Here is a 26,459-nt window from a genome sequence, read left to right as displayed (position 1 = left end):
GGAACCATTAGCCTGCTGTTACACTCAATTTATGATGAATCAATGCCTCGATCATAAAATTACAGGTGTGAGTCAAATTATAACATCTCCTAGTTGTCTTGTTATTTTGTATTTTAAATATCTCTCAGTTTAACCGCATTCACTGTAAAATATTTATGAAAAAATCTATTTCATACTTTAAAAAACTGCTGTGCTTCATTCTATCGTGTGTAGGGGTCAATCAAAAAGGGCTTTTGGGGGTTAAGGGCCTAGAAATATCAAGGGAAGTGTTTTTGTGATTTCTGAAATTAAACGACAGGAGGCGATGTTGTGCTGGCGACGTCCCTCGGTGACGTAGGACGTAGTGAGCCGAGCCGATCCAGCCTCCACTCTGCCCTGTTCATTCTCAGGCCGGGTAGGACCCCAGCAACAACATTGCAATCGGTTAAACCTAAAGAAGATTCGGCTGTACAATCGCAAGCCATCCTTTGAGTAGACAACATTTTGTGGAAATTTCTCACCGTCACTGATCAGAAGACACTCCAAGTTGTTGAATCGGTGAGTTATACGTGCAGATAGCTCCGTGGGAGCTCCCGGTTCGCTCGTCTTCTCCGCTGCCCAGTTTTATTGTTGCTTTGTTCCTGGCAGCAGCCATTTTTAATCGTCTTGTCCTACATTCCCATCGCTGTGTTCAGGCCGTTCAAAAAGCCAAGCGGGATTGGGAAAAAATAAGCACAGGTCAGAGTATTTTATAGAGAATTTCCACAGAAAAGCCTGTATATCCCCAGTAATAAAAGCACCACTGTAGAAGCACTGAAAAAAACACCGGTTGTAATTTGTCATCATCCACTGGAAGTTTTACGGGATTGGCGTTTCGCTAATTTTCCAACAAGCTGCCAGAGTCAAGGCTGTTAGCTGAAGCTAAGTTAGAGCCGTTGTTAGGGGAAAAAGAAAACAGAAAAGTAGCAGTTTACATTTTTTGTGTGTGTCTTCGTCGTTTAACTGTGAAGTTAGATGACTCTACAGGATCCTCACTACGACCATTTGCTATGTACATAACCATAGCCAGCAGTTAGCATATTTTGTCGCCGAGTAGTATCCGCTACATCTTTGGTAACGTTTGTGTGAATCTCTTGCAATTTAACAGACAGTTAGCCCGTCTTGATAGGTGTGTTAAACAGACCTGAGACGATCGATTTGTAGTCTAAACGATTGCATTAGCCTTTGACTTTCTTGTTTTTGTGCAGCACTCGCTAATGTCAGTTTTGTGCTGGAGAGCTTAGCATGTATGCTAGCTTAAAAAAATAAGAACAGTAACTCGGGGTGAAACTAAAATCCAGTCCAAATTTTTGTTTTACGATTACATAATGCCCACTTTATTGCTTGTGGTGTTTTCTTTGGGTTTTCTGGTGGATGTAGCCTTTTGAAATTCACACAAAGTCAAGGCGGAGCTAGCGTTAGCCGTCAAGGCGTTAGCTTACACATCTCAATGTATTTTAAAAATTGATTGTGTTTGGAGAGGTTGGTAGATTTTATGTTTTTTTGGAGTAGTGCGAGCGACCATAATAGAGTGTATTGCATAACTAAATTTAGCTTGATGGACATATTTATGGCTACAAGTCTTTGTAAAACGCCTATGCGGAGCTTTTAACCGAGCGGCCTCCACTGTGCTATGGATTGACGGGTGTTAGCTTCAAATGATATTTACTATTATTTAGATTTGCAAATACGATAATCAACTATCCACTGATGGTTGAAACCTGCTTAATTTCATTCACACATGAAAATACTCCTAGTATACACTAGTGCTTGTGTCCTGTTATAAATCTATCAAGATGTATTTTGTTTTGATACTGTGTTATCCAACACACTGAAAAATCTGCTCATGTAGCCATCATGAAAAAAGACGCTTGACCAAGCACAACAACAATAATTTTAACACTGGAAAAAAAAAAATACATGAAACTGTTTAAATGAAGACAAAGAAGACATTTGTAACTGTGTTGCCAAGGTTGTGTATTGCTTAATCACACCGAAAAAGTAAGTCATCATAATACTATTTGTTTACATGTGGGGTTGAGAAGCCATCTCTAGTTTTCTTCATGCTATGGCTTCTGTCAGCTTAACTTGATGTTTCTCACTAAAGTATCCTGTAAATTTAGATAGTTTCTACAAACCTCCATCATTTGTTCAGAATAGTTCAACACTGAATAAAGAATAGATGGAAATGGAGTTTGAACTAGCCAGGAAAGAGAAGGAATTCTTGGCATTGCAACATTGTGACATTTGCTTCCTGTCAATATGGACATGCTTGAGTTTGATTTGAATTTAACATGTCACATTATTTTTCTCAGGTTGGATTGCATAAATTTTTTTTTCTGTTACCCAAAGAGATATTTAGCAATACTGGCAATTATAATTAGGTGTCAAGACAACTGCTACTGAGATATTGGGACACAGTGCCACATGTATTTTTATATATTGAAAATTTTTTAAAAAGCAAGATGTTGCATACCAAAAGCAAGGTTCCTAGCTGTAATAATCATACTGGCTTACTGTTTTCAGTGTAAACTATTTCCTATTAATCATAAAAATCCATCCATTTTCCTAGCTGCTGGTCCATTTCAGGGTTGTGGGGATAGTGGTTGAGCCCATCCCAGCTGTCACTGAGTGAAAGCCCCGGTACACCCTGTACAGGTTGCCGGTTTAACATCAGGCGAACACATTAAAGACAGATAACCATTCTTCATGCTTACATTTAAACCTGCAGCCATCATTCATGTCAGGACCTTACTGTGGTAAAGTGGCAATGTAGGCCTAAGTGCATAAAAGAAAAAAACACATAGGGATGTGCTTAATAATTGGTGTGAGGTGGGATTATTTTTTTCCCCCGATCAGTGTTTCTTGAAATGGTAGGAGAAAACTGGGCTTAACATAGGATGACATTGTTATTGATAATTTCTTGAAAGTTGGTGGCATTGTTTGGTTTTAGCACTAGACATCGACCTGGACATAATATCAGATATTCATTTAGAGACTGTCTTAAGCTCTGCATTTTTTTTAATTTTATTTAGCTCAAATATTGTGAGAGTAATTGATGTTTTTAAAGTTTATAGTGTTTTGTATCTCACAGTTAGTCACCCCGTAATGTTTTGTTGGCTGATGTTTACCTGCAGAGGATATTTGAAGACTGCATAAAGATGTTCTATGCATGCGTACTAAAACATAAGGTCTGTGCGTTGATAGTGTGAATTTTCTTTTTTGGGCGGGTGTTACATCTCTTTTAAACCATATCCTCAATACATTTTCCTGCTATAGATGAGAAATGGCAATTTAAAAAATGTGCAGAAATTCACCAGGAAAAAAATGTGTAAAATCATGTGAAACAACACGTTGAGTTACAAAGCAGATTTGGATCGCTTCAGAAGAAATTTAGTGTATCACAGTAAAAACTACACAAATGGATTTCTTGTATTACCTTGTTTCATGATTCATATAGAAGCTTCTTTCAGCACTTCCCTTATTCACAAGGGGTCACCACAGCAGATGGATCCACATATGCAGCTACTACCCAGGGATCAGAATAGATGGCAGTATTGTGGTTCAAGTTTATGTGATAAACCACTTGAATAATGTTGACTTGAGATCAGGTCTGGGCCATATCATACCGTTCACGGTAATACCGGTATAATGTTGGGCAACGATAAGAAAATGAAATATCGCGATAGAATATGGGTAAAACGCACATGCGCAGTGCCTTTGTTTTCATACGCACATGGCGGAAAAAGTATGACGGAGAATAAGAAGAGCAAAAGTGGATCGCTGAATGAAACGGATGAACCAGAAGTGGTTTGTAAAAATGCTGCAATTTCAGTGGTGTGGAACTGGTTTAGGCTTTCGTCCGTCAGATACACAACAAAGCACTATTTTTGGTAGAGCATGCTAGCGGGCCGTCGTTATTACCGTGTTTTTTGGAAAATACGGCACACTTCAAATCAATCCTTTGATTTTTCTGAAAATCGACAGTGCCCCTTATAATCCCGTGTGCCTTATGTATGAATTCTGGTTGTGTTTACTGACCTCGAAATGATTTTATGTGGTACACGGCGCTCGAAAATCTGTCAAATGTTTTAGTACGACTTTGCTAATCTACGAAGCTGCACTGCTTGATGGATTGTCGGAGCATTGTGGCTATCGTAACCTCTTTTTAAGTTTTGTGGATATTATACATGGTTATGCTGAGGATATGTCGGCCAGTTTCCACTGGAAATGCCTTTAGGTTAAACTGTCAGCAAGGAATTTGCATTTGCTCTGTTAAATTTTTATATAACTTTAATGCACATAAAAAACAGCTGCTTGTTTAAGTGAAAATACATTGATGTTTTTTTTTGCACTAATGAAGTTGTGGAGTTGTAAAGTATTTCGTCTAGTGTCAATTATAATGTCAGTTATATCGTTATCGCAAATTTTCAAATGTATATCGTGATAAATATTTTTGGTCAAATTGCCCTGCTCTACAGTTGTAGGACAGTTGTTCAAGTATTTCCTGTCACCCAAAGACTTGTTCTTTGTAACACATGTGGTGTCTGAAGGGAGCATCTTTTAAATTTGACAGTCCAATATATATTGGATTGAAATTTGCAGTGAACAACTTGTTGACAAGGATTTTAGAGCCTATCTCCTGCATTGCTTCTGAGGTGCAGTTAAATTTATTTGTACAACAATTTCAGTAAATAACTGTTGTTGTCCCTGCCTCAAAGACATTTCTGACAATGTTCAGAGGTCAGATAGAAGGGAAAAACAAAACTCAAGTTGAAGTGAATGTCCACAATAGATGGTAATGTACAGGGGATATTTGCTTCAAAGAAAGAATAGCAGTAGTGGTTTCAAAATAATTGTATTTAGATAAAGTTTCCGCTACACAAAATGTGTTTTTATGTGGTTAATTATACCTTTGCAGAAGCATTGCCATCTTTGTTGAGTCTAGCTGGAAAGTATAAAATTACTTTTAACACTTAAATAAATGAATTGCCATTTGTAGCCGTTTCGTGTTGGTTAACACAGTTCACCATATGGGTATTGTGGAATACTTACTTGGCCTCATTATTTATTGATATATTGAAAGCACAATTCACACCAAAATGTGTTGGTCTTTTGGTTCTTGGTAGGTTATGAAACTCCTATACATGTGGTAAAGAGACGCATTAAAATAAAACCCTGACCCCTGGCACCCACACTAAGGGAATCTGGTGACCTTGTTTCATTATGATGTCGGAGGCATTTTTGCTGCCATGGTTTGGGTTTCTTCTTCCCTCAGTGTGAATGGTCATTGTAATTCAGTGGAAGAGTTGATGAAACATTTCTGTAGGGAGCCGTGGACCGATCCAGAGAGGATGTGATATCACTAAAGTGTTTCGATCATATGCTGTCAGCGAGTCTTGAACCAACCGAAGATTTTGGGACATGTGTTTGATGCTCTCTCCACCATCAAACACCATCAAAATGTCACACCGCTTAATCTCTTCTGGAGATAATGCAGTTTCAGGGACTTGTAAAATTGTTTCTAAGTGACTTAATGGCTGTTTTGGTTTCACACTTTGCTTACATGCCCTACTGGCTTACTTGGAGTGCATTAACTGATATTAATAATATATAATATTTGTATTATATTAACTTGTATATTGTTTACTCATGTGTATTATTCCTGTGAACATTTATCTTTATTTACATGGGTATTTTGTAAATCAGTATTACATGTAGAATATCTCAGTTACAGTGTGCTGTGTTGTATAGTTATTGGTTTGGTCTATATTGGCAGATTAACACTAAATATTTACAAAGGTTGTGAATTAACATTGTTTATTCTTGAGGTTTGGTTTTTCCTTGGGTGACTTCTGTACTAAGGTGGATATTTCATTTCCTCTTTTTAGAATCAGAAGGCACTGGGAAGAGGCGCAAAGAAAAATTTCCATACTAGATGACATTACATCGCAATGTCCGATCGTTTGGGGCAAATAACCAAGTCCAAGGATGGAAAAAGCAAGTATTCCTCACTCAGCCTATTTGATAAGTACAAGGGAAAATCAATAGAAACTCAGAAAAACACAGGTAAGGCTCATTTTGTTTCTCCACTCGATACTTTTTCTTCATCTGTTATCTAGTTTAAGCCCCTTTACTAATGTTGGTCCTACTTCTTTATCTACATGTTTTGCCTCCCAGTAGTTCCGCGACATGGCTTGCAGAGTCTTGGTAAAGTGGCCACAGCCCGGCGTATGCCCCCACCAGCTCATCTGCCGAGCTTGAAGTCTGAAAACAAAGGAAACGATCCCAACGTGATTATAGTGCCCAAAGACGGTACAGGATGGGCGAACAAGCAGGAACAACCCGATCAAAAGAAGTAAGGCGTGTTTTATAGAACTGCTTTCTCCGATTTAAAAAATAAAAATATGTCTGTCAAGTAAATTAATTATGCTATAATTTTTTTATATTCAGACACCCTTTTTAGTTGATTACAGTGGCTGAAATGGAAAAGTCCTTCCTGAAGTATCAACATTGACATTAAACTCACATATTTTTCAGGGATCAGTGTCAGGATAAAATAAGTTAAAGCTTTGATCTTGATAGAAGTCAGCTGTTCACCAGGAAGAAAGAGAAGCAGTTTAGAGGCTTTTGAGGGTTGATTTCTCACAGTTGTCTTTTTATTTTTCGTAGTTCTGTTGCATCAACACCACAGCTGCCGGAGTTGCAGCCGCCGCTGGCTTTGCAGAAATCTGTCTCCAATCTTCAGAAGTCCTCACCGGTAGCCAACCAGGAGGTGTGTATGAGTATACGTATGCTTATAAATCTGCTTCAGTCATATATTTATTGCAGATTTTCATTAACACATTGATTGTGTTTAAGTGTTTTCGGTTATTTGCTAATTGAGAGCTACTCATATACAAATGAGTGTCTAGTGGATATTCTAATGAAGACTAATAATGGTAGAAGAGCAAAGAATTATACCTTCTTTATGGAGGAAAGCTCACACTACCAAGTTGAACAAGAAAGGTTGTGAATATTTAAGATAATTTCTCATTTGTGCCTCAAAGGTAGAGAAACTTCCATTAGGTCTGTGGGGATGGTGACTTTGGTTTCTTAATTTTCACAGAACACAAACACAAGTGGACCAAAGCAATGGGCCCAGCTAAATGGAAAGGCAGTAGAGCAAGATGGTGAGTCATTCATTAATTCAGAATAAAGTCTGTTTAAAATGAAATGTCACGCAGTTAGTGTTCAGTATGCTGTTCAGATTTCAAACCCCAGTTGAGAAAATGGCTTTCTGTTTGCTCAGCTCAGACAAGCATCTCTCTTTATGCGGTGTCTTTCAATGTCTACATCAGGTTCAAGGGCCTCAAACCGACTTCAGCCCTTCTCTCACGAGGAATTTCCCACACTGAAGGCAGCTGGAGAACAGGACAGGGCTGGCAAGGAAAGAAGCGGCTTCGATCCGTCGTATGGGCCCGGACCAAGCCTCCGCCCCCAGAGTAAGCTATATTTTGTGCTTCACCTTCTTTAGAAATTGGCAGTCTCACAGATAAGGTAACACCCCCTGGAAGGCAAAGCTTTAAACTGACAGACATTACTTTAACAAATAAAGGAAAGAGGGCTGTTTTTTCGGTTCCTCTAACCTGCATTACATGCTTCTTGATGTCATTTACTTGCATAGTTTCCAAGCAAGTTGTCTTTCAGAGCAGAAATCTGACAACTTTCTTACTAACGACTACTGGCTCACACCACCCACCCTCACATTTGGCCATGATCTGTCTATGCAGGCTGGGAACTCGATTAAATATTTCTGATTAAAAAAAGTATGAAACTAATTCACTTGTAATTAGTTCTTGAAATTACCACATTGAGATGAGATGAAACAACATGGTCAGTGGATGTGTTTTTAATTTATAGTCATTGCTTGTTTTCAATGAAAGTTGTTACCTATTGCTATTTGAAATTCAGTGCAGTTCCTAATTTCACAGGGCCTTAGATATTTTATTAGTTTAGCTTGGTCTGGTCCTCTAATTTTTTTTCCCCCTTTTCCTTTTTTTTACTTCTAGATGTGACAAGCTGGAGGGAAGGTGGTGGCAGGAACCTTCAGCCCTCATCCCTGACCCTCAGCCTGCCAGCAGATCCTGAGGGTAAGGCCACTGCCCTGGCTGAGACTGGCACCCCTCCAGCCTCGTCTCACCCCTCCTCCGCCACAGTCACCACCTCATCTAGTACGGTGACGGCTCCGTCACCAGGCCCTGACCCCAAGGAGCCTTCCCTGCGACCTGCTCAGCCTGTCCGCAGAACAGCCGTCCCTACTGCATTGCAGTACCAGCTTCATCACACTTCAACTGCTGTCTACCATGACATGTTGCCTGCCTTTGTAAGTACTGTATGACTCATAACATTACAGGTGATTGTGGAAGAAAACAACATGGCCTACTTTTAGATACAATCTAAAACCGAGTGTTTGGCATTTGCATGCCTGATATGATCATCCCGTGTGGTGCTGCTGTTTTCAGATGTGCTCTAAAGAGACACGTGAAGTTACGGGTACAGACCATGTTCCCACCACCGTAGCAGCCCCCGCCCGTTTTGACAGCAAACCTACTTTTAGGCAGAGCTATGCCAAACCTGAGCTTGTAAAGTAAGTTCATTTTAAATATCCAAGTAGTTATCCATTTTTCAGCACTGACATAGAGATCTGGGATACTTGGCAGTTGTTAATTTGCCACAATCTCATTGCAGTGGTGACGTAAGGAGAGAGAATCGCTTTGTCCGTGCTGCGCCTCGACTTTCTTCGCAGCCTATCCGTAGACCTACTGACAGACCAGTTCGCCCAGCCATTATTAATCCAGAGGATTTGAAGGATCTGGATGAGCTTGACAATGATTGTGAAGATGGATGGGCTGGTCAGTATATCTTAGACATGTGTAATGGTCCCAGACACTTTCTCACTGTGAGATTCTTCTATAGCTTGTGAATATCTTTCACCATTATATTTTTATGTGTGGAATGCTGTATTTATCACTTTCTAGTATTCATTGTTGGGGCCTTTTGTGGTTGGCCATAAACTTATACATGTTCAGTCTGTTAATTTATCTTACAGAAGGTGATGAGTATTTCCCATCATTTTTGACCATTTTACATTTTAACAAAAAATATATTTCACAGTAGATTTCACTGTGACTGCAAGCTTTAAATTGCAGTCACAGTGATCTTTTTCCTTTGGGAGAGGGTCACAATCTCATTAGTGGCCATTAAAATTTCTTATATGGAGGAAAAACCCTGGGGATGCATGATATGTCTGTGGCTTATAAGTAAGAAAATAAATGTTAATGTTACTTTATTGAATGTGTAACATGATCAAGAGATTCCGGTTAAAGGCTTGGAGTGGTGCTTTCTCTTTATCTCGTCATATCCTCAATGGTGCAGCCTGTGTACTTTAGGGTAATGCTAATCTTCCTCACACACACTGCGAACGGTCATGTGTATATTTCTCAAAGCAAAGCCACAGAGGACGCAATCAGATGGGCTTTGTATGTATTATGAAAACCAAATACCAGCTCGGTATAATTTGGCAATTGCTGATGGGATCCAGTTCCAACTGTGGCTTTTTAATAACAGTTTTCTGGTTGACTGTTGTTAAATAAATGGGATGTCGGCCTACCTGTTTAGAGCAAGTCAAGTGACTTATTCACCACAGTCTGACAGATAAATGGGGGAAAAAAAGAGTTGCTTTAAACTGTGATTCTAAAGAACAGGGCGACTGTTCTTCACAATACAAATACGACCCAGGAGAACAAACTGTTTGTCTGCTCAACCTCACAGCTAGTGTTACCTCACTCTATAAATACAGCCAGGACAGTATAGTTTAGACCTCACCCTGATTCACCACTGTGACTGACTGTTTTGTTTTCCCCCTGCCCACAGGACTTCATGAGGAGGTTGATTATAGTGAGAAGCTCAAATTTAGTGATGATGAAGAAGAACACTCTTCCAGTGACAAAAACAAGATCTGGTGAGAGCGCGTCCCTAAAGGCTGCTTATTACTCTAAACACTCCAATTTTGTCTTTATTTAAAAATGTTTCTGGCTTTATTTTTCTTCATAGGGCTGACTGGGAGAGGGAGAGAGATAACCAGCGGGACTGCCATTCCTCCCTTAGCTCAGGGGAGGCATCTTACCCACAAGAGGGTCCAGAAGAGAGTTACTCTTTCCAGCATCACCACCACGAGCCTCCCAGGAAGACCAACGGCAAATATCTCTCCACAGACACCCAGGTAACCATGCACAGGGCAGTGTTTTTCCATTTCAGCCGCCCTCTTTTGAGATTACTTACCTAAGATCAAATTATTATGATGATCACAGTCAAAACACACAGTTTTCTTTAATTCCTTTGTGACTGTGGAACGTTATAGAGACACCACTGTAGAGCATATGAATAGCTGTCTGCCTTTACATACCCTGAAGTGAGTCTGTCATTGCGAATTAGGAGATATGACCTTGCGGTAACCATAGTGATATGTCTAAGCACTTTTCATTTGCCGTTTGGTGTTTGTTAGTTGCAATTCATTGTAGAAAATTTGTCAAACCACTTATTTAAAATAAGCTAAAGATACCACAATATTAAAATATGTCTTACATTAAAAACAAAGCTTTTATCTGTTCCCAGGGTGATTGTTTATTTTAGCAAGAGATACTATAGGATATGCAATTTAAGAAACAGGACAAGTGTCCTACGGGTAACAGCGAGTTTGAGTAGCAACTAATCTGGGAGAAATAGTTGCTAGTCCTTTTTTTTCCCCAAAATAAATTTAGAGTGAAATAAAATCTAATGGACCTCCTTAAAAAAAAAAAAGTAAGGGATAATCTTCATCACTCAAGTTCCTCCCCTTTAACTCCTTTAGGTCCAACAGAGAAACCAAGGAGACCCACTTGCTGACCAGGATGATCACCAGCGGCTGTCTCAGGCACCAGCTAGGGCCAAGTATGTGTCGCCTGAGCTGTCTGAGGCTGTTGAGAGAGCCCGAAGACGGCGGGAGGAGGAAGAGAGGCGTGCTCGTGAGGAACGTCTGGCAGCATGTGCTGAAAAGCTCAAAAAACTGGATGAAAAATTTGGGAAGACTGAAAGGCAGACATCAAAGACGGATGACAGCCAGAAGGAGGTAGAGGGAAAAGAAGTTCCACTGTCCCCAAGTCGGGAACAGAGTCGAGTCCACCATGATAACTGGCACTACAGCACAAAAGGTAAAAAGAGTCCTTAGTCCTTTTTATTTTATATAAAATATAGTTTTAAAAATGCACAAATGCAACTATTCAAGCGTGTTTTATCACGATTTCCAGATGGAAGTGAGTGTCCCTCGGACAATTCCCCTGGCCATAGTTACCGTGAAGAGTCTGGCTTCTCTACCTACCGTGGCAGTGAAGACGATGGCCCAGAGCCCTCCTCACCATCAGGAGACTACAGTGGGCGTCAGCCAATCAAACCAGTGCCACCCCGCTTTCAAAAGCAACCACAACACCACCAGCAGCAGGTGAGCACCAGCTGATGCCAATAGCTTCAACTCCAAATTAAGGAGAATTCTGGTTTCATTGCACTGTTCTTAATAATGTGGCCCATGGTCATGTTAACATTGCACTGTCCACCTTGGTTGTAGAGATTTAGGAAATGAGGAGCTGCACTAAAACATCTATAAATAATGTAACAAATGTGTGACAGTAGCCTTTGGTGTATATTCGGGTGAAAACCATAAACTCCCCGCAGCTTTACAGAGGCACAAATTAGCCATCTGGAACTTCTAGTGTTACTGCATTCAGGATCTCTTAGAGATGGCTTACTTGCTGACCTTATTATGCGGCATTAGGCCACTAATACACCTGGGCAGCCCAGGCAAGTACAGCTTGTGTGTTGGAACTGGTCACCTTCATAAAGAACAGCCTCTTTGATATTGACCATGATGGGGTTGTGCTAGAGAACTGAAACTAGGATATTTAGAACGTTAGGTCTAATTTCTTGAGAAGAGAATCTCCAGCATCTTCTTGGTTCATTCTAAAATATATGAGAATAAATGTACTTTGGTTTTTATGTTATGAATGCTAAATGGGGAACAATATCCTGCTGACTTTGTTAGCTTAGCCTGGAAATGTCTTCAATTAGTTTGTCTCATTTTACACAGAACAGACAGTGTCAATTTTGCCCATTTGTTGAATGTCTATTGTGTGGATTTTAAAGGAACAAATGTTCAAGATGCAGCATTGGCAGCAGTCAGGTCACCCTAATCCATCAGGGTCAAGCCACACTCAGCGGGGCTACTACCCTCCACATGTCCTCGGTTTTGATCCGCGCTGGATGATGATGCCACCTTTCATGGATCCCCGCATGACCCAGGGACGGTCTCCTGTTGACTACTACCCTGGTAATTACTAAATCTGTATATACTTATATGTATTAAATTTAAACAAATAACAGGTGGTTTGGCCAGACACATTTGTTTCGGTATAGACAGACTATACAGTCAATAACGGAAGGACAGACACACCTGAAATCATGTTTAACATGATTAATATGTGATTTATTAATTTTCAGCAGGAATGGTAAAACCTATGATGCACCAAGATCACTTGAACAGTCCCGGTTCTGATGAGGGATGCCATCCAAACTTGCCTCAGGAGAGACGAGCACCTTCCACTGAGCCTTACCCAGTGTGGAATCAAGATGGCTATCCCTTGCGTAGCTTTACTCCACCTTACCAGAGACAGCGTGAAAGCTCGGAAAGCGGACATCCCGATGACAGGTAAGTTTATTTTGTTCGAATTCTGCAGTCCTTAAATTAAGGCGTGAGGCCCTCTTGTGTTTTAATCTGTGAAACTGAGCATTTTAATAATTCCTTCCTCAACGCTGTAAAGTCCATGTTTTTTTTTAATGGAATCTATGTTGTTAAGGGCGAGAGGCTCTGTTAATGGGCCTCTGTCTGGTTTTGTCATTCCTAATCTTTTTTTTTTATGTCTCCTCGTATCCACAGAGGTGATATGGCCTCTTCCCAACAGGACTCCTATGAAGAGAGGGCCAGTGATTGTTTGTCCCACACTCAAGATGATCTTCCCCATCACAGTTATCAGAGCAGAGGTTCAGACAGAGAACAACATGACCAAGGCTTGCTCACCACCGCTCAGAACCTCTCTCAGAATTATTCAGATAGTGAATACCCAAAGCAAGAGTCAAGAGACAAGCATCTGAAAGATGGCCTTGAATCCCACGACGAGGCCTTAGATGGCTCCACAGACAACTGGAAAAGAGATGGTAGCCAGAAACAAGACGGAGGGGTTAACAGTGCCCAAAACCAGTGGTCTGAAGCCAGTTCCAGTTCAAGTAGTGTCAACCAGCCATCTGAGGCTAGTGGACGCACCTTGATACGCAGAACTGGTCCCATCAAGAAACCAGTTCTTAAGGCTCTCAAAGTGGAAGACAAGGAGAATGAAAAGCCTAAACCTGAGCCTGAGGAGAAGCCTGTCCCCTACCGCCTGGAGAAAGAAGTCCTTACTAACGTTTATGACTTGAAGAAAGACAACCAGCCTGCCAACAATAGGCGTTCTGCATCACCTGTGGTTGAAAAACAACCTGAAGAGAGGCAGCGCCAGTCTCCAGCTCCCAGTAAAATGGACAGACCTCTGAGCACCCACAGCGATGACTCTCCCAAGGAGAACACTTGGAGCAGTGCTAAGAGCCAGTCACTTAGAGACAGTCAGGAGAACCGAGAACCCCAGGCACCACGGCGCAATAACTGGATCTTTATTGATGAAGAACAGGCCTTTGGTGCAGTGAGGGGGACGGGTAGAGGCCGCAGTCGAGGCTTCCGGGAATTTAACTCCAGAGGTGGAACCCGCGGTGGCCGCGGTGGAGATAATCTCAGAGGTGTTTATAACAACAATAACAACAGCAGTGGCAGCAGCACTCAGCGAGCAGGCAGAGGTCGAGCACCACCCAGGGATCTAATCAAGGTCGAGGAGTTTCAGAGGGGCAAACCCCGTAGGCGAAATGTCAGTGAAACATTGAGTGAAGCCTCAGAGTATGAGGAACTTCCCAAGAGGCGTCGCCAGAAAGGATCTGAAAATGGAGAAGGCTATACAGAGTCTGGGGATGTCCGTAAAGCTGATAGAGACTCTTGGAGATCCAACAAGGTGTACACAGATGATCAGACTGCCCCAGATTCCAGAGAAAAGACAAAGGTCACCAGAGGCTTTGGAAATCGGGTGCTGCCTCCACGACTGAACACCACTGGTAGTTACAGTCGAAGCTTTGGAGGATCTAGAGATATTTCTACATGGAGGGGCCGTGGGCCTCAATTTAGTGGCAGCAGTAGCGGCTCGATGCAAGAAAATGGTTATGGTCCTGGAGCAGAGACTGCTTACTCCCGCAGGCCCCCAGTTGAGCGTGACGCTCTCAAGTACACTCCTAAATTTACTGGCTCCTTCATGGAAAATGGAACAGAGGAGCGTGAAGGAGAATACTACTTTGACAGTGAGAACCCTGACAGACAGATTTTAAGGAGAAGGCGTCCTCCACGTCAAGACAAGCCTCCGCGCTTCCGTCGTCTACGACAAGAGCGTGAACCTGGCTCAAATCAGTGGACAAGTGATGAGTTCATAAACGGAGACTTTGCAAATCCCTGGCCAGGTCATTCTAAAAGCACTGGTGATGATAACTGGCCCAGTGGCCACTACTCTGGACGTTCTAGCCAGCATGGCCAGACAGAGGAATGGGAGACGGGTTCAGACAACAGCGACTTTGGTGACTGGAGAGAGAAACGGAGTGGAGGTGGAGGCATTGCTACACAGGGCCATGGCGATATTCCCTCAGACTCTGGCCAGGAGCCAGGCTCCAGTGAGAAGAGGGAGCTTTCTAAGAGAAGCTTCTCTAGTCAGAGACCATTGGTGGAACGGCAGAACAGGAAAGGAGAACCATCACTGCTGGACGCAAGCAAGATGGTGCGTGCACCTGATAATCCCCCCACCTCCTCATCGAACAGGAGTGACAGCTGGCAGAACGGAGGCACTTCTTGTAAAAGGTGAGGCAAATAACTTACTGACCAGTCGTCTGTTATAGCTACTTAGAAACCAACAACACTTTGTTATTTGTATGATGATGACTATAATTTTGATTACAAGGACACCATTTTCAGTTACTCAATTTGGTTTATTTTGAAAAAACACACAATTTAAGCACTTTTTCTATGTCCTGTTCACAGCAGGAGTCCAGATGAGTCAGGCTCTGTATACAGCATAGAGCAGCTGCCAGAAGAGAGGGAGCCCATTGAGCCCGCTGGGAAGAAATTAGACAAGGAGCTGAAGCCAGGACCTGTCAAAACAGACATCACTGAACCACTGTCCCCATATGAGCTCAGCAGCTACCCAAGTGAGTCCAACTTCCTTTCACATCTTTATGGAATGCATAGGGAATGCACTCTGATGGAAACAAAGTGTTGGCAATAGTGTATTTTTAGTGTTAAAAATACTGTAAACACATTTGCTTTCATTCATTCCTCTAATCCCCTTGAATCTTGTTTGTGTTATGTGATTTTGTTTTTCTTAACATGTGTGGAATCAGACTAACTTGTTTAAAAATTAAGTTGCACAGCTGCAGAACAGCAACTCCTGTGCTGCAAGGTGAAGTTCATGTCTGTTAATATAGATTGAGAACTAAACACTCAGATAACGTGTTAGAGGTGTGAGGCCTACAAATAGTACTCTAATGTGCTCTTGTCCCCTGACAAGCTGAAAAGTTAGTAAATAACTTTTTATGGCAGTGTCCCCACAGCAGTAGGACAATCCTGTTTGCACGCAACCCAGCTAACGTTGCTAACATGATGATTAACTTTGATGTCATGCCCACAGGCCAAAGCTATGGGGAAAATTTAATGCTGAGGGATAACCATGGGTGGTGGAAACAGATTTGCAAGCACTAAAGAAGTTCTGGTGTGGGCTACTTTCTTTTTTTTATCTCACTTCAGTGCAAGCTAAACCCAGCTGGCTTCCTGTTTGCAATTGACGTCTGTTCTTTTTTTCTCTCACTCTCTGTGCTCACATATGCTATATTTTATATACACATTTCTACCCCTCAGCTGTAAAAGGCGCCATTACCATGCTGGTGTAGGGGGTGAGGACACAAGTTTCTGAAAGCAATAACTTGAGAACAAGGAAACACAGGATTTTGAAATTGATACCATAGGTGTGTCTCGTAAAACAAAAAAAGCTTGAGTCTTGGTGACCTCCTTTCTTGTTTTCAGACAGCAGAATAACAGATTTTTTTTTTCTAGGTGCAGTGAGAATACCATTAATAATTTTTAAATAGTAAAATTAATTGAAAGGTCTCATATTTTAGGTTTAAACTGGGAGAAAGTCTTTAGCAGCTTTACATTTTAGGTGGGGTAATTTAATTCAGGGTAAAATGTATTAATGGAGCATTTTACACAGGTACAGATGCGATTCAGCACTGTAGCTTTTACTTGAGCACTCTTGATTTTTCCTCTGACAAAAACTTTGTTTTGTAGTTGAAGGAGACGGAGGGGGACCAGGTTCAAATGCAGATGGATACCAGGATGCCTTGTCCAAAAAGCAAAGACGCCCACAGGAAGATGACAGGAGGAGGAAAGAACAAGGGGCAGCTGTAAGTTTAACATACACCAAATTCTAAATACTCAAAAAATATTATTAGTTTGTTTGTTTTTTAATAAAAATGGCCCTCTAAAATGTGTTTAATTCGGAAAGTCGTTGTTATGACACTGTTGGCCCAATATGTGAACTGCAGTCCTATAAGTGCCCTATTGCTCCCTTTATGAGTCCTGCAGTGGTTGGTTGTTAATGCTCTTTAGTACTTAGTCACCAATCAGTGAGCAGTTGGCAGATGTTTTCAGGAAAGTCACTGTCTACTATGCAAAATACTGCTGACCATGGCGATCTCCCTGTGAATTCACAAGGAGGTTTTTGGGCAAGCTGATTTTTTTTTGCCACATATTTTACCTGGCAGCAGCCAGTTAAAGCTACTTCACACCCCACTGAGAAATATACCTTTTTCCCCAGGCGACTGGTCGCCAAGGGTTAGCTGACCGATGTGATCTTAACTACCTAGAATGGTATAATACAGTCTTGACAGGGTTTACTTGAGCAAATCAGTTCAGCAATTCGCTAAACCCTTGCTTGTAAATTGGCTCGCCTCCCGCTTTCAAACAACTTTGCTAAAAAATGCTGACAAGCTTACTTAATTGTTAAGTGATACAGCAATGACCTTCTGATAATACTGTTGGAGTCCAAGCTCCTTCTGCCTTGGCAAAGCCTTCTTGTCTTTCCAGCTTGCTGCAGCACCGCTCATTTGTTTCTCTACAAGATGTGAGTCCTAAAAAGCGATTCAGTTGTCATTCTACATATGCACAGCTTGTTTTTTCCATTACTATTAGATTAGTAATGGAAGTATATTAGATATTTGAGTTTAAAAACTGAGAGTGTGCACTCTGTCCTCTCTGAGAAAGGATGACTCGCAGATGGGCCAAGGAGAATTATGGGATAGCGATTAACCCCTCTATCATGACCTTCTGGTAGTTGACTTAAATCACACAGCAACTTCATGTTTAATGTTGTTTTATTTAAGATGCTCTGTTGGCTGCCATGCTGTCAGTTTTTGTTGCGTCTTTTCTTCCATATAATGGTCTCTGCCTGACTGACCGCTGAACATGTGCTAAATTTGAGAATAATTCAACCCTTACTTTAACATGTCCAAACAAAACAAACAGGCACAAATACATGGCAGTGCTACTCTTTTTGTATTACACAGATGATACCTAGTTTAGTAAGTGCTGGCTGTGATGCCTGGACACTGATCTCTGGGAATGTGGCTGCACTGATCCCTTAATTACACTCACTTAATTTAGGGCTGTGCAATATGACCAAAATCTCCTATCCCGATATAAGAATTCTATCATCCGATAACGATATAAATCACAAAAATGTAACATTTTCTGTAAATTCTGTGAATCTCGGGCAGCTCGACTTGCGGGAAGTGTTTCCAGCTGCGCGTCATGTAGCTGGAGTCGAGTGTTTTAACAGATGCATGAAACGATACATTTTTAGACATAAGTTGTAAAGGCCGCCGTTTTCTTTGTGAGTATTTGTTACACGGCGTGCTGCGGGTTGCTTGTTCTAACGTTTGAGTCTAGGGTTTATTTTTTAGCACCTGGCGGCTCTTTTTTACTTCTCATCCGTAAATAATCTGCTCTTTCACGTGATTCAGTTTATTTTGAAAAGTCTCAACAGGATCTTGAGCTTTATTGTGAAAGGTTTATGTGGAACATAAACAAGCGGACACGCGATGCTGTTACCGTCGTTGTTGCTAACGACAATGCATAAAAACAGGCGCTTGTCCGTCCGTAGTGTGGTTATATTAAATATAAGAGAAAGAGAGAACTTTAAGAAATTAATATAGCCACTACAGTTTATTTTGCGACACCACGAAACAAACGATAGCGTAAAATGAAACGATAGACGTTTTTATATCGTCACCCGATATTTATATATTGTTCTATCGAACAGCCTTAACTTAATTACACTGTAATTAACTCATTACATCAGACTTTGCAAGCACATCGGCATGTGAAGAAGAGAGGGAATGTGTAATTTTTTTTTTTTTTTTTTTTAATCCCTCAAGCGTAAAAAAGTGATGGCATAGGAATTTCACATGTGTACCATAGGTACATTTACCAAAACTCTGGGACAAGTTAAAATTTCAGCGATAACTCAAGGAAGTGATCTAGGATTTTCACATTTCTAACTCAGGTGCATGTACAAGGAAGCTGAGGGGGGTAGCACTGGAGGCCGGCAGTATTTTCTAGGATATATCACATTATGTTTACACAAAAGCGTTCATTCCATTTAGTTGCTTGCCATTTTTACACAGCGAACCTTGAAGCTTTTTCTTTTAACCCTCTTAGGTACCAGTGAAAAACAGGACAGTCACTTCCAAGATGCCACCACGCTTTGCCAAAAAGCAGGGAAGCATGAGCATTGAACAACCCGAGGAAGGAATTTCTTCTAACAATCTGGGAACTGAAATCTGGGAGACCAACAGCTCAGGTATTGTTATTTATTTAATTTTTGGTCAGTGCTTCATTGAGATATGCATTTTGTTATATTAAACATAAACCTTTAGCCTCAACACACACTGACGGCACATACAGTCAGGCCCCATGAATTTTTGGGCAATTACATTTTTTGAAAGGTTACCTTTGTTCACCATCACAGTGAACTTAAACAATGAAGGCATGCTTTAAGTGCAGACTTCTATATTTAATTTTAGGGCTTTAACAAAACGTTTTGCACCAACTTAAAGTAATTTTACTCTCCCTTTTACTGGGACTCAAAATTAACTAAAATAAACTGACAAGTCCTTTCATAGCTTGTGGTGAAGCCTGGGCACTCGTTACTCCATGAGAGATTAATCATATAATCTAACCTACATATAGAACAAGAGCATTGCAGCATTATTCCCAGTATTTATGGCAAAGTCCATAAAGAACAGATGTTGTAATATGAATGTGCATAATATGAAAACTTGAGTTTTTTGTGAACATTTTGTTTTTCAAATGATTGCATTTTTCATTAATAACAGTGAGGTTTGTGTATCTGTTTAAGCTCTTTCAGTGCAGTCTTCAGGGGGAGACTCATGGACCAAACAGGTGTCTTACACTGGGAGTGAGCCCAACTCTGAGGTAGTGTGATGCAGCTGCTACTAAACTGCATGTTTTTTTTTGTTTGTTTGTTTGTTTTTAATCTCATTTTAACTTTCTTTTTCACATTAGTTTCAGTTGTTCTAGTATTGCTTTCAAAAACATAGACTCATAACATTGCATGTTTTGGGACAGGACTCTGATGCGGGCCCAGAACAAAACAAAGAGCAGCACAAACCAGGGCCCATCGGAAATGAACGCTCCCTGAAACACCGGAAGGGCTCAGAAGGTGTCGATAGGCTGGAAGGTGGCCCTATCACACCAGTCAATGGTGTGGACCTCCACGTGGACACTGTGCTGCCTGTCCCACCCATTGAGTTTGGTGTCAGTGCCAAAGATTCAGATTTCAGCCTGCCGCCGGGTTCTACCCCAGTACCCGTGTCCAATCCTGTGAACAAGCTTCAGGACGTAAGTGACTTATTGTACTTTATAGAAATCGATGAAACTAGCTGTAATACACCTGAAACCATTAATGGAATAGTGTCTTATTTGAAAATAAGATATGTTGATTTGTAAGTATTTATAATCTTCTTTGTCCTCAAACAGACGGCTTTGAATCAGAGTATCCCCATTCTGCGCTCAAACCACCTGCAGCCTGGCATCAATCTCAACCCCATCTCCTTTCCCAGTGCTGATCTCACCCTCAAGGTATTTAAATCACAATCCAATGTCAGATAGTTTTGTTTTTTTTAAATATATAACTTAGAAAGAATGGTACTCCTGTTGATTTGTGGTGCTTTTAGTAGGAAACATTAGAAAAACTCTGATCTGAAATGTTTGTGTCTCTGCAGATGGAGTCAGCACGCAAGGCGTGGGAGAACTCCCAGTCTCTTCCTGAGCAGGGCTCTCCTGGTGGCAGCGCTTCAGGTGCTCAGCCTCCCTGCAGTGCCGGCTCATCCACTGGTGTCAGTTACAGCTCGTTTGGAGGCGTTTCCATGCCACCAATGCCCGTTGCATCAGTAGCACCTTCCATGTCCATGCAAGGTAAAACTACATTTTGTTTCTTGAGTTTGATGAAGGATTTATCTTAGAGGAGTAAATGAAAGCTTGTTTGGGTTTTGCCCCTGATGCAGGTAATCATATTCCCCCGCTGTATCTGGATGGTCACGTCTTTCCAAGCCAGCCACGCCTTGTACCACCTACCATGACCCAGCAGCAGACTTACCAACAGGTAACACACACACACACACACACACACACACACACACACACACACACACACACACACACACACACACACACACACACACACACACACAGGCTTGCTTGTGTACCAGCAAATTGTCATGATGCTGCATGTGCTCACTCACTCAGGCGGCTGCAGCCCAGCAGATTCCCATTTCTTTACACACGTCTCTTCAGGCTCAGGCCCAGTTGGGGCTTCGGGGAGGTCTGCCTGTTTCTCAGTCCCAAGAGATGTTCAGCTCCATCCCCCCCTTCAGGTACTGCTTGCTTAAAGAATTTCCATATTGCTTCACTTCATTTATTTAGAAAGCAGATAAAATCTTTTTGAGAGTTTTTAAAAAAAAAAAAAACACTTTTTCCTTTCGCTCATTGTGTCACTCTGCTTTTCTTTTCCTTCCTTTTTCAGGTCCCAGGTTTACATGCACCCCAACTTGTCACAGCCCAGCCCCATGGTACTGTCAGGTGGAGCCCCTCTCAAGGGCCCATACTCAGCTTTCCCTGGCATGCAGCCATCAGACATGGTTAAACCCCAGTCAGGCTCACACTACCAGCCTATGAATGGCAGCCAGCAGCTAGTCTATGATAGTCAGATGAACCAAGGGCCTGGCATGGGCTCTTCACAGTTAATGGACTCTCAGCTCATTCAGGTTTGTGGGCTGTTGCTGCTCAGGACTAAAATATCCATTTTAACGTATAAGAGGATTTTAAAATTGCTCATAGTGTTTGTTTTAGCCTAACAAATATAAGCCGTCATATAAATGGCATAATTGGACTGTTGTCTTATATTAAAGGCTTACAATCAATTCTTCATTCTCAACAGGTCACTATGCCCCTGCCTGGCTCTCAGCTGCGTTATGGTTCAGCTCAACAACACCTCATCCTCCCACAGTCCATCCAGCTGCAGCAGGGACAGAACTTGTCAGTGGGAGCCCCACGCCGAATGCTGCCACCAGGGTCGCAGGCAGCTGTCATGACTGGCAGCAGAGAGGTGAGCCTTACTGGCTTCCTGTTACTCAACTTTCCATCCATCAGATATCTCAGCACTGGTGTGCCATTTTTACCTGTTACACCGCTGACCATCACTGAAATTCCACTACAGTTGTCTGACAATGTACCTCTGTGTGTCTCTCCACTGTCAGGGCTCACAGATGGAAATGAAAGGTTTTCAGTTCTCTGAGAAGCCCAATCATTCCCCAGGCATATCTGGAGGTTCTTACAGGTGAGTGGAAATAATTTGAGGAAGGTAGTAGAAGTTAGTTATGTAGATCTTTTTATCACTTCAGATGTGCTCCACTGTGTAACAGTGCACAGTTGGCTAATTCATTTGTATTATTATTATTATTTTTTTATATATCAGACCTGGCTCTGCTAGCCCCGGCGGGAAGCCCTCTGGTCCTGGAGGACCTGTAGGCCCTCTGCCTACACATTTTGCTCAGCAGGTATGGATTTTTCACCTTAAAATATTACCATATTTTTTTGTTTTTATACGACCATTGTTTTAAAAGTGGACCGCACAATATATTCCTATATGTATGTTTTATTTTCTAGACATGATTAGTTAAATGCACCATTATGCAATTAGAATAGGGCTGTTCAATATAACGATATATAAAAACGTCTATCGTTTCATTTTACGCTATCGTTTGTTTCGTGGTGTCGCAAAATAAACTGTAGTGGCTATATTAATTTCTTAAAGTTCTCTCTTTCTCTTATATTTAATATAACCACACTACAGACGGACAAGCGCCTGTTTTTATGCGTTGTGGTTAGCAACAACGACGGTAACACCATCGCGTGTCCGCTTGTTTATGTTCCACATAAACCTTTCACAAGCTCAAGATCCTGTTGAGACTTTTCAAAATAAACTGAATCACGTGAAAGAGCAGATTATTTACGGATGAGAAGTAAAAAAGAGCCGCCAGGTGCTAAAAAATAAACCTTAGACTCAAACGTTAGAACAGGCTTTTCCCCGCAGCACGCCGTGTAACAAATACTTACAAAGAAAACGGCGGCCTTTACAACCTATGTCTAAAAATGTATCGTTTCATGCATCTGTTAAAACACTCGACTCCAGCTACATGACGCGCAGCTGGAAACACTTCACGCAAGTCGAGCTGCCCGAGATTCACAGAATTTACAGAAAATGTTACATTTTTGTGATTTATATCGTTATCGGACGATAGAATTCTTATATCGGGATATGAGATTTTGGTCATATCGCACAGCCCTAAATTAGAATATAGTATACTGTAAAAAAACAAAACAAAAAAACCTTTCCAGGACTAACACCATTACCTTGGTTTCTGCTCATATAGAGCACTAAGTACGAGTAAGCTCTACACTTTACTTTAAAGAAGAGACGGGGAATCATTTTTGTTTTTACATACGGTATGAATTTCAAAGTCATAGGAGTTTGAAATTCATACCGTATGTGTATTTACTAGGAGGCTGAGGGGTAGCACTGGCAGCCCCCCGGTATTTTATGTCTAAGCCAGTATCAGACTTGGATTTGAACATTATTCAAGTAAACTGTCACAGGTAAATACAAGAATATGCACTTATTCGCTTGGGCTTTATTATTTTAAATAAATAACAGGAGGACCAAGATGTTTTTTTGTTTTTTTTTTAAAGGTATTTGTTACTGGTCTCTTTTCTGCTCAGTGTGAGTCTTTGATGCATACTGCTGCCAATATCATATCCTAATATAGGATCGCTACATCCTTTAGCCTGAACATCAGTATTTGGAATCTAAAAGTCAAGTCTAAAAATGTGTTAAGGAATTCAGCACTTGCTAATTATTTGCATTTCATTTATTTCCCAACCCTTCACCTGCTTTTCCTCCTGTTGTTTCCTCTGTGACCAACAGGTCCCTCCTGCTCAGGGCAGCATGGTGATGCACATGCGGCCCCCCACCACAGGCCCCTTCCCCAACCCTATTCAGAGACCTGTTATGCAGGTCAATAAGCCCGTCATCATCCGTTCCCCCCCTTACCCCAATCCTGCCCGTGACCCTCCCCACTCCACCCCTCCTTCAGCTTCCGAGCCCCCAGTTAAAGGGCAAGAGGATGGCATGAAGGTGAGCCACCCACTGTAAATATAGGTAATTTAATTTAATCCATTTTATCTTTCTCTTATTTTGAAATGCTTTTCATGTTCACTGTTGTGTGATTTGACCAAGTGTTGAATTCATTTTCAGTAATGTGAGACTTTTATGGTGTTACATAAAACACTTGTTGGTGCATATATGTACGGCTTACCAGGCACTGCTGTCTCTTTAATAAGTCCTGTCTTTTTTGTACAGAATAAAACAATAAGAGATGTACGCAAGGCGGTGGGAGAGGGCAAAACACCGTCCGGGGGCATGACCAGCAAACTCCAGGAGCCCCTACCTTCCACAGGCCAAGCCAAACCAGCACGCACTGGAGCCATCAAACCCCAGGCTGTCAAAGTAGAAGAGGGCAAGGCGTAATAATGGACCTTAAAATCCTCATCACCACCAAGCCTGCCAACACAAAGCTCATTGACCACTGTCAGCCTTTTTAAAACCCACCTTACCCCCAAGGCCCGGGGCCTGCAGGCAGACAACATAATGAAAAGCCCCCTCTTGAACTTTCAGAACTGGACACTGTTATTTCACATCACGTATAGAGATATATAAATATATATAAATATATGCATAAACACAGTCTTTTAAACAGATCTCTTCAAGGTCCTCTTTAATTTATTATTAGTCACTTTTAAGGGGATATTGGTAAGAAGAAAAGACATTTTGTTTTTGTGTGTGCGTTTTCTCTGAAGTGGGGGAAGAGGAAAATGGCCAGCTCACATGGTTCATTTTCCATACTGTTTTGCCAAACTGTAATTACTCCCTGTTTATGGACTGCATCCCTTAAAGACCCGACAGAAACTTCATACAACTGAGAAACAAAGTCTGTTAACTTTTTTTTTTTTTTTAAAGCAAATTTGAAATGCAGTGTGGGGCACTTTTTGTTTTTCTTTGGTATTTTTTCTGGTAAATAAAGTCACGACCCAGACATCCATACTAATGCTAAAAGACTTATTTCATTAACCCAGGAAAAAAATAAAACACAATTGTTGGGCATCATGCATGTCAAACATAGCAGAAGTCAAGTGGATCACCTCAGAAATGCATCTTTTTTGGGCTACTTACCCCAACACATGAACTGTGTAAAAACTGCTTAGATTCTTAGAAACGTTTTTTTCCTCTTTAAACCGTTTTTTGCTTTTAGATTCTGTTGCTCACTCTGTATGTAAATTGAAAGGAGAAAAAAAAGAGATGGAGGTTTTACCAAAATTATGTTGCTTCCATGGGAAGTTCACTGGCATCGACGGCGTGTGCATGTGATGTGTTGAATGTGTGTAAACTTGCAGGACATCTACCTAGAAGCTGGCAACATTTCACAAAGACTGTACCTGAACTCGGCATTTATTATGCTGACGTGTGCTCTGTGTGCGTGCGGGGGTGTGTGTGTGTGGATTTGGATTGACCACGCTGAAAACATTTGTGGGTTCATTGTGAAGTTTTGGAGGGCTGAGAGGTGGGCATTCACAGTTGCTGTAAAAGGACTCTCAGACAGCTGATTGAAATGTTTGCTTTCTTATCGCTTTGCTTTGGGCTGTAATGAAATCAGACTGTGTTAATGAACATGTGATGTAAGCGATTTTTCTTTTTTCCTTCTTTAACATCCATTAGCGTTTGTTTTCTTTTTGTTTAGGGCTCCTGAAAGACTTCCATATTGTTCAGATCCCATTTCAAAATCACTGAGGGGAGTTATTGAAAAAAGAAAAAAAAAAAAAAAATCTCATCACTATTTGATAATTCAAAATCTGGTTTCTGAGGTGGCACTAGCAATAAATGCAGCCTAACTATAATCACAATCAGGGTCCAATTCATTTTTTTCCTCCGTTAGAAGCTAATTATCACATAACGAGGGGTGTTTGCTTGTTAAACTCAAATCCACCCTTTTTTCTTTTTCTTTTTTTTTGTTTTTGTGCGAGCACAGCAGACTACGAAGGACTTTAAAACAAACAAACAAAAAAATACAAAAAACAACAAAAAAAAAAGTGTTCTGTTTGAAAATGTGAAGCTGATGGAATCATTTATTTTTGTTCGTCTTCTGTTTTTATAACGGGCGCTCAATTTGAAACTCACGACGCCCCTGCCATAACTGTTACTGCTTACTATAATGCTCCATGACACTACAAATGTTTATCTTTACAACAGTGTTTCACTGCTATATGTGTATACGCATACTTAACTGTACAGTTGAGCCTTGTGAGCAAAGGGAGGCTTAAACTTGCATTTCATTTTAGATATTGTGGCACTATAAAGGATTCGATGTTTAAAAAAAAAAAAAAAGAAAAAAAAAAAAAAAGGTCACTGTGTTCTCAGAACGGACTGCTTTCACCTGTTAGGTTTATCGGGCTTGGAGTGTGGGTTATTTTTTGTTGTTGGTTTTTTTGGCCTCTTACCCCTTTC

At 41.1% G+C, this 26,459-nt stretch overlaps 1 protein-coding gene across 5 annotated transcripts; it reads left to right on the top strand.

The window, feature by feature from the left end:
* Positions 1–350: 350 nt before the first annotated feature.
* On the top strand, positions 351–26,351 carry prrc2b (proline-rich coiled-coil 2B). Of its 5 annotated transcripts, none has more exons than XM_040053288.1 (31): positions 351–537; positions 5,910–6,087; positions 6,202–6,376; positions 6,691–6,793; positions 7,127–7,190; positions 7,359–7,502; positions 8,070–8,383; positions 8,523–8,647; positions 8,749–8,912; positions 9,934–10,021; positions 10,114–10,282; positions 10,910–11,249; positions 11,346–11,536; positions 12,235–12,418; positions 12,589–12,796; positions 13,025–15,067; positions 15,248–15,414; positions 16,550–16,665; positions 18,980–19,121; positions 19,680–19,756; positions 19,910–20,182; positions 20,321–20,422; positions 20,566–20,758; positions 20,848–20,945; positions 21,089–21,216; positions 21,366–21,606; positions 21,780–21,947; positions 22,099–22,178; positions 22,317–22,398; positions 23,826–24,035; positions 24,261–26,351. In XM_040053288.1, exons 2-31 carry the CDS (start codon positions 5,973–5,975, stop codon positions 24,426–24,428), a joined length of 6,672 nt encoding a protein of 2,223 aa, XP_039909222.1. In that variant the 5' UTR covers positions 351–537; positions 5,910–5,972; the 3' UTR covers positions 24,429–26,351. The 5 variants fall into 5 exon arrangements, with proteins under 5 accessions (XP_039909222.1, XP_039909223.1, XP_039909220.1 ...); XM_040053289.1 differs by having other exon boundaries at positions 6,199–6,376; positions 12,592–12,796; XM_040053286.1 differs by having other exon boundaries at positions 6,199–6,376; positions 15,251–15,414.
* Positions 26,352–26,459: the final 108 nt, after the last annotated feature.

Source organism: Simochromis diagramma, unplaced genomic scaffold (assembly GCF_900408965.1).
Source record: "Simochromis diagramma unplaced genomic scaffold, fSimDia1.1 OVJJ01000596.1, whole genome shotgun sequence".
NCBI classification, from domain to species: domain Eukaryota; kingdom Metazoa; phylum Chordata; class Actinopteri; order Cichliformes; family Cichlidae; genus Simochromis; species Simochromis diagramma.
The sequence above is the reverse complement of the archived record's forward strand: the minus strand, read 5'-3'. Positions and strand labels throughout refer to the sequence as shown.